Below are 14,583 nucleotides of genomic sequence, written 5' to 3'. Positions count from 1 at the left end.
GATTTCTGACTCATCATCGTTTTTTTTTTTTTTTTTTGAAATTGAAGTTTTTTATTGAACTTCTTGCAGGCATGGTACATGTTACAAAATGCTTTGCTTCAGGACAGATTCTTATACATACATCCCAGAAGCAGACTTCAGTGCCTTAATCCAGAGAGACATAAACACATATGTTACCATTTAGAAATGAAAATAATACCTTAACATTAACCATAATCAAGTTACAGGGATTTTCTAAAATTGCAAGACCCTTCATAACAGGAGACCAGCACGTCAATTTTTACCCTCCACCTTCATGTAATCCCAGAAGGTGTCCCAAGGGGTCGCCCCCTGCCCCCGGCTATCATTTAGCCTACCCAACATGCATTCATAAGATGCAGTTTCAGTCGTTGCACTGACCCATTCCTTCACTGTCTCTGAATAACCCGGCAGGCCGTTATTGTGCCCACAATAATGATAGAGAATTCACATTTGGATATATTTGGTATTAGAGATTTATCCCCCAATAAGCAAAGTCCTGGGTTTAAGGGAATTTTCGAACCGTACCAATTGCTTAAAATGTTTAGAATCTGAGTCCAGAGGGGTCTGACCAAAGAGCAATCCCAAACACAGTGAAAGAATGTTCTCATCATCGTTTTCTATATTCTAAAGTCACCTGGATCCTTTGAGCACACGTGGTCTTGGACTTTGGTATGTCTGCATTTTTAAAGCTGTTGTCTGCAAAATTTCAGACGACCTTTCCTCTCTGTTAATCTTGAAGGATGGATTGCACCTCTTGTGTTTGTTTGATTTTGTGCAGTTTGTTGTTCCCAAAGTCTGAACTGAGCTGGGAAAGAAGGCTTTTAGCTTCTCTGCTCCTTTAGCCTGGAATAATCTGCAGACTGAATTTAAACTGCAGAACCTGGTGACTCTGAATGTCTTTAAATCTTTAGTGAAACTCTTGAATTCAAACTCTCTGAATGCCACTGTTTGAGCTGATGATTCTTTTATTATTGCTGCTTATTGTGTATTGTGCTGAGTTTGAGCGCATGCGTTGTTGAAACTGTGTTGCTGTCATTCTTGGTCAGGTCTCCGTTGAAAAAGAGATCTTTGATCTCAAAGGGACGAACCTGGTTAAATAAAGGTTTAATAGCTATACCTTTGCCATTAAATAACACTTTTTAAATATTTTTTTGCCCATTTTTTGCCACTTCTTTTTGTCACTTTTTTCCCATTTTGCCCCCTTTCACCATTTTGTCACCACTTTTTTCCCATTTAAGCTACATTTTGCCATCAAATACCATTTGTTTCCTATTCTTTTGCCCTATTTTGCAACTCTTGGCTGCTTTTTGCCCATTTTAGTCACTTTGCTCTCATATTTTGCCACACTTTTGCCACTTATGGACCATTTTTGCCACCTTGAACTTATTTTTATTGTTACTTCAAGCTGCTTTTGCCACTTTTCACCACTTAGATTGTGGCTCTTGCAAAGGTATGATTCCAGTAATCTGGCTCTTTGGTTAAGCAGGGTTGAGTAACACTGGGTTAAAGGAAGCTTGCAGGGGTGGCCTTGTTAGGACCTTGAGATCCACTGGGACTTTCTGTTTTTGCTGAGTGTGCTAAATATGTGTGTGGTAATGATTCCTAGCACTGACTGCTCTTCTTCTTCCAGGGAGATGAGAAACCTTGATTACTCCTCTTCACTGCACAATGCTGTTTTATTTCAGCACAGACAAAGCTTAATGCATCCTGACAGGAGTCAGAAGAGGCTGTTTCTCTCCCACATCTTTATTGAAACATAAAGCCCTTCCTCCAACAAAGTTCCTAATCCTCTGCATGCTTCGTCTCTGACTCACCCAGATGGATTCATACGTTTGCCTTTGAATACAAAGATTCCTCAGAAGATGGAAGGCTGACGCTCGTTTGACATCTGGGATGTTCTGGGAGCATCATCACCGATTCACCTCGGCTTGTTATCTCTACTTACGTCCTCCTCAGGATGTACACTTCCTCCCATTGGTCCATGGACGTTTTTTTCCATGCCAGCAAAGTTTCAAAGGCCTGAACTCTCATGGAAATCAGCTGAGACGTCCACGGCTCCAAGGGTTTGCTTCAGAAACACGGATTTCAAGGAGTACAGCTGCAGCGTTTGCCAGCCTCGCTGGGGTGATAGCTCTGATAATAACTTTCATCTGCTGTTGTTGGAGCAGTAATGGCTACCACACTGTGACACCACTGCGCAGGTCAAAGTCACTGGATTGAATCTGAGCAGATGTTGCTCAGATTGGTTTTATCAAGAGGCTGAGTGAAAGAAAAACACCACCCTGAGGCGTTTAATTCCCTGGTTGAAGGTTTTGAGTTGGGTCTTGAAAATGGTATGATTATGATGAAAGACACTGTTAACCCTGCTGTTGTAAATGGTGAATCGACTGAATCAATATGGAGCGTTTATCCACATACTTTCCTGTCTTTTACCTCTCTATCATTCTCACAGTTGGCCTCACCGTGGGGTTCAGATGGATGCTCAGTCTGAGACCACAGTGACGTACAGCTGCTGCTTAGCAGATGCCTGTAGTAATGCAAGAGATGCTAAGACAAACCACGGTGCTAGCTTCAAGCTAGCCTTAAAGAGAGTCAGGGTGGTTTCACATTAGGGACCCAGGCCCTTATTTAGTACACTTAGAAAGCCAAAGCCTGGCTTCATTGATCAGTGAGCACAAGAGCACTGTGTGACAGATTCGTGTCTGGGACGGCCTGGATCAGGATGCCATTGAGCCCGACCCAGGCTGGACTACAGCTTGGTTCAACCCAGGCTTTTTTGAGGCTTTTGTGCATTTTCCCCTCATTCATCTACATCAGAACAACTTCGCTCAGTGCAGACCTACAGCACAAGCTAAGAGGGCCTGCCCAGATCTGCTGCATATTTGTGGAATGGATAACACTTAAAAAAAGCAGTAAGACAGTGCTGAATGTCTACGCTCAGAGTGAAGGTCTCGCCATCTACTGTTAGTGACATCAGCAACAACCAGATGGATTCGCCCGTTTCCGTGTTTCTCTCTGGTGAATCCATCTTCAAAGCTCCCGTCTGAACCGTCTGGGCCCAGTTAGAAAGTGACAGGACCAATCAGCGACGAGGGGCGGTACTTTCAGGCACGGTGGAGTCGTGACGTAAACAAGCAGCAGCAAGAGCTGGTGCAGTTATGGAGGAAGAGGTCAGCGTGGATGCTGCTAAAGCGCCAGTTTATCAGAACTTGACGACATTTCTTCGTTAAAAGAAGAACAAAGAACAGCAGTGAGCTGTTTTCTTTTCAAAAACCACAAAAGTGGAGTACTGACATGTCTACAGTCGCCATGGTTACCGTTATGCAGTTCTCTATGGAGTTTACTCCTCGTTAACAGCTACATCACGTGTTTTGTTGCTCTGATTGGCCCGTAAAGATGTGACAGACAGAACGTTCATCCAATCACCCTCCAAGTTTTTTTTCAAAGTCTCTGCCGTTTCTCAAACACTGTCTATGAGAGGTTTACCAGATCTAGCGTGGTTATTTTTCTGCAGAGGGAGGATTAATGCTGCAGAACAAATGCTTGCAATCATTTTAGAATCCTGGGAGATAACAGGGTCCCCAAACTTTCAGCAACTTTCACAGATTTACCCAACATAGTCGTATGTTTATCTTTATGAATATGTTTGTAGACACAGTGATGAAACATTTACAATGTGCTCCCTGATTGGCCAAATATAGGATAAGATTCTTAAAGTAACATGCATGCATTCCATAGTCCATTAATCCTCCCATCCAGAGCTGTAAGCCAGGCCTCGTCCTCTATCACACACTTCTGTACCTCCACAGGCCTCACACCTGCTGACCCTCTCTCTCCGACATGTAAACTTGTCTGTTGTATGTAGATCTTCAAAGGTCCATCTCGTTTTTGCTTTTTTGACCCTTTTTTTCACTTTTAACCCCTTTTTACAATTTTCTTCACATTTTTTCTTTTGTTGCATTTCTGTACTCATTTTTTTGCCATTTTAATCCCATTGTTTCCTCTTTTGTACCCTTTTTCACGTCTGCTTCCACAAGTTAGGCCACTTTTTTTTTTACCACCTGTTTCATTTTTGTCACTGTTAAATTATTCAGCGTCACATGACCACATCAGAAAGTTCAGTGTGTTTCTATCAGGGACTTTTTTAGTTAAAGTCAAGAAAAAAGCTCTGCTTGGTCTCTTTCAGGACATTTAAAGGTCATGTGACTCCTGGCTTACAGTGGGTCCCTGTGGGTTAAGTTAAGGGTATTTTTGTTCTCTTCAGATGAAATCCTGCTTTTATTCTGAATGAAGGTCAGAAACTCTGGGCAGACTGATCATTAAATGAAAGACAGAGAGAAAAAAAAAGGACATGCTACAGCACAGGTGTCAAACTCAAGGCCCGAGGGCCAAATCCGGCCCGTGGATCAGTTAAATCCGGCCCTTAGAGGATCTGATATTTCTGTTCTAACTGGCCCATCAGTCTGAGGTCTGCAGGTTTACTCAGGTATAAAAATGTGAACTTATCCTGATGATTTAAGATCTCCTTGTTAAGTCACAAAATCTGAGAAAGTAAGGAGTAAAAATATTTAGATAAGAAGTCAGGAATGAGGGAAAATAAATTAATTTGTGTTTTAATTTCACATTTTCAATTTAGCGTCTCAGTCAGGACTCAAACTCAGGATTCTGACTTTTAATTTCATACTTTGAGCATTTCCACTCATAACTTTGACTTGTCATATAAGATTTGAGCTTTAAGATTCATAATTCTAATTTAAAGTGATATTTTGACCTTTTTAACCAATTATTTTGTATTTCATCTCATATTTTCAACTCCAAACTTTGACATCATAAACCCATAGTCTGACCTTTTAGACTCAATTTAAATTTGAATCATATTTTGACTTTTAGTTTCATTGTTAGAAATTGTATTTCATATTTTGACCTTTTAAAATCATTATTTTGACTTTCAAATATATTTGCCTTTAAAAACATTATTTTTCAATTTCAGTTTCATATTTTGACTTTTTTAACTAATAAATTTGCTTTTCTCAGATTGTGAGCCTTTAAATTTATCTTTTTAACTTTTAAAATCTCAAAATCAGGGGAGCGCAGATGGTCGAGCGGCTTAAAGTGTTACCCATGTACGCGGGCGGCCCGGGTCCGAATCCGGCCTGTGGCCCTTTCCCGCATGTCTCTCTCCACTCTCCTCCCAGTTTCCGAGTCTATCCGCTGTCCTCCCTCTATCAAATAAAGGCATGAAAAGGCCCAAGAAAATAAATCTTTAAAAAAATCTCAAGATCATTTATCATCAGTGCTAGGTTGTTGGTTTTTTTATTTTATCACTGGTGAAGTGAGGTTGACAGTTTCTGGGTGACCCTGTTAGGCCCTCAGGTTAGTCCTGAATCCAGAATCCGGCCCCTGCTGTGACTGAGTTTACGCCCCTGTGAACAGAAAATCAAAATATCTAAAAATCAATGCTAAAACCGGTGCTGTCTGTGAGTTTTTTAAACTGAAATGAGGGTTTGAAGGAGCAGTGCTGGACTTTTTTCTACTGTGAGAGCAGGAAGAGTCTAGCAGCCTCACACACTGAGTCTGTTTCCTCTGGTCCTCTCACACTGCTGCAGGAATGAACAGAAACATGAACCTAGGCTGTGTCAATCATGTCTGTCATTGTTATCATTAGTTTTGGATCAGGTTCAATTTTCTGTGTTTTTTCCCATCATCCCTGTCGTGTCTGCCTGTGCCCCCTACCTCAAACACACTGTCAGGTATTGTTCAGGATCAGTGGTCTTCTTTAACCGTGTGGTGCCAGTATAAACCAGCAGCATATCAAATTCAACCACTGATGTCCAAAAATACACCTGGAAGCGTTCAGGATAACTCTGCAGCTCCTCTGTCAGCAGGTCAGACTCTTTCTGCCTGTATTCTGTTTCCTGAGTGGATGGACCAAAGAATCATCTTTACTTCTTCAGGACATTTTTACATTTCACATTAAATAGAAATCAGACTCAGTATGCAGAGTCTGTGCTATCGGTCTACAGCTACATCTCAGAAAACGAGAATATCATGAAAAAGTTCAGAAAGGTAAACCATACATTATATGGACTCATCACACATAGAGTGAAATATTTCAAGCCTTTGTTTCTTGAAATGTTGATGATTGTGGCTTACAGATAAGAAACCCCAAAATTCAGTGTCTCAGAAATTTGGAATATTACATAAGATCAATAAAAAAGGATGTTTTAGACAGAAATGTCAGCCTTCTGAAAAGTCTGTTCATTTCTATGCACTCAATACTTGGTCAGGTCTCCTTTTGCATGAATTACTGCATCAAAAGTGAAGCCGTTTTTATCTTTAAAGCACTTTGAGCGAGTCGTGCACGCTTTTCTTTCTTCACGCCTGGACTACTGTAATGCACTTTATACCGCCATCTCTCATGACGCACTTTCACGCTTACAGTTCGTCCAGAACTCTGTGGCGCGACTTTTAACAGGAACCAAAAAAAAGTAAACATATCAACCCAATTCTTGGATCTTTGCACTGGCTTCCTGTTAATTTTAGAGTTGATTTTAAGATTTTATTGTTTGTTTTTAAAGCTTTGAATGGACGGAGCCCACCGTACATCTCTGACCTCGCCCAAATTTACACACCAGCGCACACTTTGAGGTCTGCGGTCCAAGGGCCGGCTCCAGCTTGTGGTGCCTAAGACGAGACTTAAAACCAGGGGGGACCGGGCGTTTTCTGTGGTTGGCCCTAAACTCTGGACATCCTGCCCCCCCCACGTCAGAACAGCCCCCACAGTGGAGTAGTTTAAGTCTCGTCTTAAGACCCATTTTTATTCTTTAGCTTTTAACACCGTGTGAGTTGTGTGGTCCCCTGTGTCTTTATTATTTTATTTATATCTATTGTTTTTATCTTTTTATATTTTGTATTTATATTTTTTTTTTAGCTACTGTCTGTTGTTTAAGTTTGTTCTTTTGGTTTTGCTGGTTTTATTTTGAGCACTGGTAGAACAATTGTTTTGTTTTTAAGTGATGTTTTGTGCAGCACTTTTGAAACCTTTGGTTTATAAAATGTGCTATAGGAATAAAGTGGATTGGATCAGTGCGGCGTGGCATGGAGGCGATCAGCCCGTGGCACTGCTCAGGTGTAATGGAAGCCCAGGTTGATAGCGGCCTCACCTGCTTTTACTGAAATGTACATCATTTCAGTAAATTTACTGAAGTGATCTTTAATTTTCTAACTGTAAGCACTTATATTAAACTTTGTTCTTATTGAATTTATCATTAATTCTAGCACCTGTGATCGACTGGCGACCAGTCCAGGATGACCCCGCCTCTCGCCCAATGACAGCTGGGGTAGGCTCCTGCTGTCCGCGACCCCCAACGAGATAAGCAGTATATAAAATGGATGGATCAATAGCAGAGATTTTTTTAGTCGTTGCTTGTTTTTTATCTATTTCAGTACTGATGATGTCCATGGTTCCTACCTCTCCAGTCAGATAACACACCTGAGCTTTACCTGTGAGCTACGTGGCAGTTTGGGGAAATGTGTGGCAGTTCTACCTGTTAAAGGAATGTCGTCTACATTTATGCCAAACTGGACTAAAATAAAAGCTTTAATCAGTCATCAGGGAGTTTGTAGCTCTGATCCAGCAGGCTTCACTGCCACCTCTTCTTCATTCTTCTTCTCAAAAATCTGCCAGTTTTAAACTTCACTGTCTTTATTTCCACTCTAGATAAACCTGAAATGGTCACAGAGATCCGTGCTGATTCTGTCCATGTTCTCTGTTTCCATGACAACGATCTATCGCTCAGTAGAGACACGCTAAGCTCCCCGGGCCTCCGAACAACTATCTGTCTCAGAGACGTTAGCATGAAGAACGTCTGATACCTGCAGACGGTGGAGCAGTGAGTTCATGTCTTCACAGGGAGAAGATTCCTTTTTAACCCTTTTAGGTCCATGAAAACCCTCTTCAGGAGCTTTATCATTTTAGTCCTTTCTGATCTAATGCTGTTTGTTCACAGGAAAGGTGCTGGCAGGTGGAGCATCATCATTTCACCCCTAAGATATTTTATGACATTTGTTTTTTTCCCCCACAGTCCCAAAATGATTTCATTTTTTAAAGTTATGTGTTAAAGTGATTGATTGATTGTAAAGTGAAAAAAAAAGTTGAGGACCATTTTTTAAAGACATTGATTCAATTTGTAAAAAGCAATAAAATGAAGGTTGTTAAATGTTCAGGTTAACTTGATGTAACCTGCAAACTTGAGTTGAAAAATACATTTTTTATTGCTTTGTATCATTTAAAAGATTTTTTATGTTGGTCAGAAAGTTTTCATCCATGTGCCAGTCGTAGCCCTGCAGCCTTTATCCTCTGGTTCAGGGGTGTCAAACTCAAGGCCCGGGGGCCAAATCCGGCCCGTGGTACAGCTTCACCCGGCCCACCAGATCATTTCCTGTTGTTATTGTAACCGGCCCTAAAAGGTGCAGATTTCCTCCAGTATAAAAATGTAAACTTAGCCGTGATGATATCAAATATCCATAAGTCATAAAAATGTTGAAAAAAACAAAGAATCAAAATAAATCAAAAAAAAGAAAAGTGGGGAAAAAAGATTAATTTGTTTTCATCTCTTATTTTCAATTTTGCATCGCACATTTATGACTTCAGTGTATTTTTAGACTTTTTTTCAGATTTTAACCATTTACATTTATTATTTTGACTTTTTCTTTCATATTTTGATGTTGTCAATTCATGATTTTCACTTTTTATTTCATGTTTTGAGCTTTTCAATCTATAATTTTCATTTATCTCATAATTTTGGCATTTTCAATTTAAAATTTTAACTTTACAACTCATCTTTTGACTTTGTCAATTTAGTTTGAGTTTTTATCTAATCGTCTGACCTTTTCAACGTATTATTTTGATTTTTATCCCATGTTTTGATGTTCTAGGTGCTCCATTTAAGATTGTTTGTCATATTTTTGCCTTCAAAGAAAGTTGTAATTTTCTTTTTACATATTTGCCTTTTAAAAGCATTATTTTAACACCTAATTTTGTGTATATAATAAGTTTGACTTTTTATCTCAGATTATGAGCCTTTTAACATCATTTTGACTTTTTAAGCATCAGAATCATTTTTCGTCAGTGTTAGTTTTCCCATAATTCATTACTGCTGAAAATGATGCTAACAGTTGGGTTAAATGTGGACCCTGTTAGGCCCTCAGGTTAGACCTGAATCCAGAATCCGGCCCCTGCTGCGACTGAGTCTGACACTCCTGGTCTACGGCTAATTTGTTGGTTAATTATTTCATCTCCACTCTTTATCAGCAGCTGCTCTGCCTTGAATCCGTTTATTTTCATGTTTAACTTTCTAAGATAACACAGTCCCAGCTACATCATGTCATCATCCCATCAGGATAGCTGCGTCTATAACGCTCCAGTTTACTCATATTTTATTATTTATTGATTAGCTGAGAATAAGCCGTCCCTCCAGCAGCCGTGGCGCTCCTACCTGTCATAGAAGTCTTCTCTGTAGTAGTCGTAGTCAAACTCGTACCCACTGTGGAATAAAGGAGGAGACTGTGGTGAGTGAACAATAGAAATACGATAGCAGGCTTTTTCTCCGACACTAGCATGAAACCACACTGAAACAACATCTGGGGCCTTTCTGAGGTTTAAAGTCGCGTTCAGAAATGCAAACAAAGAAGTTAAAGCAATAAATGCGACAATTGCAAACTGAAGAGAAACCACATCGTACGTCATCTCACCCCAGGAGACGGACGGCCAGCTCTAGGACTACAGAGGACCTGGCAGCACAGAGTGAACTGTGGCGGATGAAATGTGGCGTGTTTAATGTAAACTGACACGTTTTACTGTCGTTGTTAGCATGCATGAACTTTTGCTGCACATGCTCTGCTGCAAACACCGGCACAGACAGACGGAGTGTAAAACACGAATGACTTTTCCACGTCTCTTTGATGCTGAAATAAATAATGTTCTCAAATAAAACGGTAATAAAAATCAATAAACATCCAATCAGATTTCTGTGATGTGATGTTTACTGGAAACCAACGCTCATAAAGCAGACAGCTGCAGGGAGAAGGACTGGGGACGTGCTGGGAGTCTGCGTTTACGCTCAGAGGAGGAGGATTAGAGCTTCAGTGGTGATAGACATCAATGATTTGATGTCTTTAGTATTTATTAGAAACAATTAAACTGATTTTGGAGGTTTGAGTCGTAGTTCAGGGTCATTTCATGCTTGAAACAAAAACATTTAATAGAATCCACTGATTTATAGATCTCATAATCCCATATCTGATTCACAATAAAACATGTCAAATGTTAAACTGAGACTTTTTAATTACGGGGAAAATATTAGCTTCACTCATCTCAAAAAAGTAGGGACGGGGCAACAAAAAGCTGGAAAAGAAAGTGGTACTGATGAAAAAAAACTTCAGCAGATGATAAGGTTAATTATCAACAGCTCAGGAAGATGACTGGGTATAAAAGGAGCATTTTAGAGAGGCAGAGACTCTCAGGAGCAAAGATGACTGGGTATAAAAGGAGCATTTTAGAGAGGCAGAGACTCTCAGGAGCAAAGATGACTGGGTATAAAAGGAGCATTTTATCATCAGTGCAAATGTTTTTCCCCACAATTTATCAAAAGAAAAAGAAATTAAAATTCAAAGCACTGAAACTCTCCAAAATCTACAAACATATCCTGTTAATTTCCATAAAAATACTTCCATATTTTTGAAGCAAATTCCCTAAAATATCTCTAATGACAAGGATTACTATAGAGCAGGAAACAACATAGTCCTGATTTCTGATGGGAGGATTTTTGGGAAATGTCTGGAATGTCAAAGTTAAATTAATTTTCCTAAAATGGAGAGTGTGGATTTGTCAGGGAATCTGCTTTGCTATTTTATAGTATTTCATGAAAATTTAGGGGATATATTTTTAAATCTGGAGAGTTTCATTGAAAGTTTGAAGAATTTTTTGGCCCTTTTTTTTTTTAATTTGGGAAAGTTGTTTGGAGATACTTTTTAATATATTTTTGGGGGCTTTTTGTGGAAATTTGGATATTTATTTTTTAATTTTTGGGGGAATTTGATTGGGAATTTATGGGTGGAGAAAGTTCTTAAAATGGAAAAAAAAACATGGAAAATATTTACTCTTATTTACTTGGATGATTTTTTTTTTTGTCATTTTTGTGGAATTTTAAGGAATGTGCTTGCATATTTTTAGGAGTTTGCAGTGATATTTTAGGGTGAATTTCCTTTGATTTTTGGGAACTTCACTTGAATGATTTCAGAAATGGACACGGATTCTTGGTGGGAACTTTTTATAGTAATGTTTAGCATTTTGGGGGGAATTTTGAGGTGATTTTTATGGGATACTTAAAAGAATCTTCCCAATTTTTTGTCGTAATTTCTTTGAAATTTTAGGGAATTTGTGTGGAAATTGTATGGAAATTTTCCAGGAAATTTCGGTTCAATAGAAGGCTGGTGTTTTAACTTACTTCTCCAGAATAAGAGGACGAAACAAAAGTTGCGTCCCAAAGACAAGCTGGGGTTTCAGGAGGTTCTGACGGTGTCATGAGTCTAACGGCTGACTCTACGTGTTAAATCCACACCGCCGTTATCAGACGGCGGCTGACATGTTAAAAACATGAAGGTCTGGACCTGCAGCGCCTACAGGCTGTTGTTCTCCAGTCTTTTATGGTGTCGGTTATTAAATCAAAGCAGTTCAGACCTCCTCCCTTAAGGCCGGCCATTTATTTAGTAGAAAACACATTAGCGGGTGTAAATTCTCTCGCTGGCTTGTCGTTTAGATCCCAGTCAGGCTGCATAAATCCAGTTAGCTCTCCTTCAGGGTGACTTAGAGAAAAACGAGCTGCATAAAGTCACCATGAGGATTTCTTTAGGATGCTGTAAGTGAGTGTTTGATGTCGGAGTGTTTGCCCTGGGCTAACTGCTCCCTTATGCACTCCCAGAAGGCTCTTAGACGCCATTATCCCCAGCAGAAATGTAAAAGCAGCCATTAGGCTCTCTTAAAGGTGAATAATTTGTTTGACACAGAACGGTGGCTGAGTTTACGCTGACTAGAGCCGAGGAGAGGAATCTCCGCTGGACTCGACCAGAGAGTTTAGATTTGGATGTCAAACTGACTCCAAATCTTTTTAAAAATCAATTTCTCGCATCTATTTTGGGTCACTCACTTCCCTCCATGTCTCCCCCGTGTGCAGATTTGTTCTGGCAGGTTGAGTTCTCGCTTGGATTATGTGTCTGCCTCTTGGAGGAGAACAACATTCTCATCTTGGCTCTGGTTTGGTGCCGTCTGCTGCTTTTCTGAGCAGCTATTTTACACTGTCAGATCTGCTGTCAGGAGATGTTAAAGAAAGCTGCTGGTTGAAGTGTAACCATGCTAAATGAAGAGCACATGTGCGGTATTATGACAGGAACTACCGTGAAAGCCTTCGTGTAAACAAAACCGAGACTTTGCGTGGTCCCTCCTCGATGAAGACCCGAGCTGAGGGAAATATTTTGCAAGAGGGACCAACTGAAGTCGAACCTTATTGAATTTTATGCTGCTGAATTCTGGCCTTAAAACTGAAACATACCATGATCTGAGAAATGAGACATAGAGGCTGAATGACAGCCGCAAAAATCTATGAATTCAATAAATGTCAGCGTGTACCTGTAGAGGGAGGCCGCTGATCTCTTCAGGCCCTTGGGTCTGTTTGGCTTCGGCTCCCCGGCCATGTTGATGTCTGAAAGGAGAGCAGAGGATTGTGGGATTCCTGACTTTATCTCCGTGAAGTTTATACTGCATGAAAAAGAATTATGAACAAAGGTCAATCCCAAACAAGTAAACAGTGAAGGTCAGTAAACACTGATGTATGGGAGCAAAGATGGCCGTGCTTTCAGAGGCCGGAGGCGTTCACTGTTACTCCATCTGCATGTTCTGTCTGAACGTAGGGTTGTTCTGTATGTTCTTTATCTTCAGAACGTTCAGGGCGGAGCTGAGAGAGCCTGAGCGTGTGCTCTGCTCCTCCTGACGTCCAAAGTTTCCTTTGGGCCTCTTGGTCTTTATTGTTTTTAATTTAATCCAGTTTGATTTTGAAAGGCTTGCTTTGTCGCCACATAGAAAAAAAAAAAAACGTAATTCTGCTACAAATAAAACAAGCTGGTAGTCACACCTTCCAGAACATTTGCCCTCAGTGTTTTAGCCCTGCAGTCATTTTCATGGACATATTATGAAAACTAATTCATAAACACACATTTGCGTGTTTTGATGTATTTCTAAGGGTAGCAGAGTGTCTAGGTTGTCTGTGAGCCATGTAACACACTAACAGAGAACCTTTGTGATGTCAGCACCTCTGTTTCTGCAGCCTGGATGGCCACAGCCTGAATTAAAGCTGTGCACAGCTGCTCTCTGCACGAGCGCATGGACCCGATGAAAGCTGCATGAAGGAGTGAGCTAGCTGTGCACTTTCATAATACCTTATCTTATTATGTATTCAATATTCAGCTGCCAACACTTTTCTAACAGTGACGGTGTGTTATTCAAACTAGAGCAGCTTTCTCTAACTTCAGTCTGCAGCCCAGTTTAACCCTTCTGCCCTCCTCAGATTTACTACCCTCTGGACACCTTCGAGGCAAAAATGTACACGAACAGAAAAACTGCCATTAAATCAGCATACATCAATATTTTTTTCACTTTTTTTTCATAAATCTGTTTAACAACTTCAGACCTGTTCAAATCCAACAAACATTGAATAATATTCAAGATTTTATTGCTTCAAATGCCAGTTTGATTATTTGAAATATTTAATTTTTTACTAAAAACAGAAAAATTCGGCCATTTTCCATATAATTAATAGTAGAAAGAAGGGGGTTTGGTGCTGATGAGAGTCTTGCATGGGTCAAAGATTAGAGACAAAACTGATCTGATTGCATTAATATTTTTTACGTAATGTCAGAAATACCCTCTGGACACCTTGGAGGCTAAAATGCCCCCATTGACTTCCATTCAAACCAGGTTTTTTAATCTCACTGTCACTGCAGTATAAAATCATGCATTCTTTAATGTCAGCATTTCAATGTGAAGAAGTCTAGTGAAATTTGACATTTTTACCGTCTTCCACCAGATTCAACCGTTTACTCATTGTAGGACCATGCACCACATTCTTCTATTTCTGACCGTTATATTATGAAATATTATAAAAAATACAAGGGCAATGAAATCAATTCTGTTGTTAATCTTTGACCCATCCAAGACTCTCATCAGCCCCAAAGCCCCATCTTTCCACTATTAATTTTATGGAAAATAATTCACATTTTGTGTTTTTTGTAGTAAAAAATAAAATATTTCAAATAATCAAACTGGCATTTAAAGGGTTAAAATCTTGAAAATTATTGAATGTTTGATAGTTTTGAGCAGGTCTGAAGTTGTTGAAGAGATTTATGAAAAAAAGCAGAAAAAAAAATACTGATATATGCTGATTTAGTGGCAGTTTTTTGTGTACATTTTTGCCTCGAAGTTTTCCAGAGGGTAGAAAATTCACTGAGAGT

General features: G+C 39.7%; 1 protein-coding gene across 1 annotated transcript in view; it reads right to left on the bottom strand.

Annotated features, from left to right (window-relative positions):
* Nucleotides 1-14,583, bottom strand: part of raly (RALY heterogeneous nuclear ribonucleoprotein) — a 66,871-nt gene that overhangs the window by 40,521 nt on the left and 11,767 nt on the right. The window contains exons 2-3 of the mRNA XM_041783637.1: nt 12,707-12,779; nt 9,519-9,566 (exon numbers count right to left, since the gene is read on the bottom strand). Coding sequence (XP_041639571.1) covers nt 9,519-9,566; nt 12,707-12,779 — 121 coding nt within the window. The remainder of the gene's footprint in view (nt 1-9,518; nt 9,567-12,706; nt 12,780-14,583) is intronic.

The sequence above is a fragment of the Cheilinus undulatus genome, linkage group 3, assembly GCF_018320785.1.
Source record: "Cheilinus undulatus linkage group 3, ASM1832078v1, whole genome shotgun sequence".
Taxonomy (NCBI): domain Eukaryota; kingdom Metazoa; phylum Chordata; class Actinopteri; order Labriformes; family Labridae; genus Cheilinus; species Cheilinus undulatus.
Note: the sequence above shows the minus strand (reverse complement) of the source record. Positions and strands in the feature narration are given on the sequence as shown.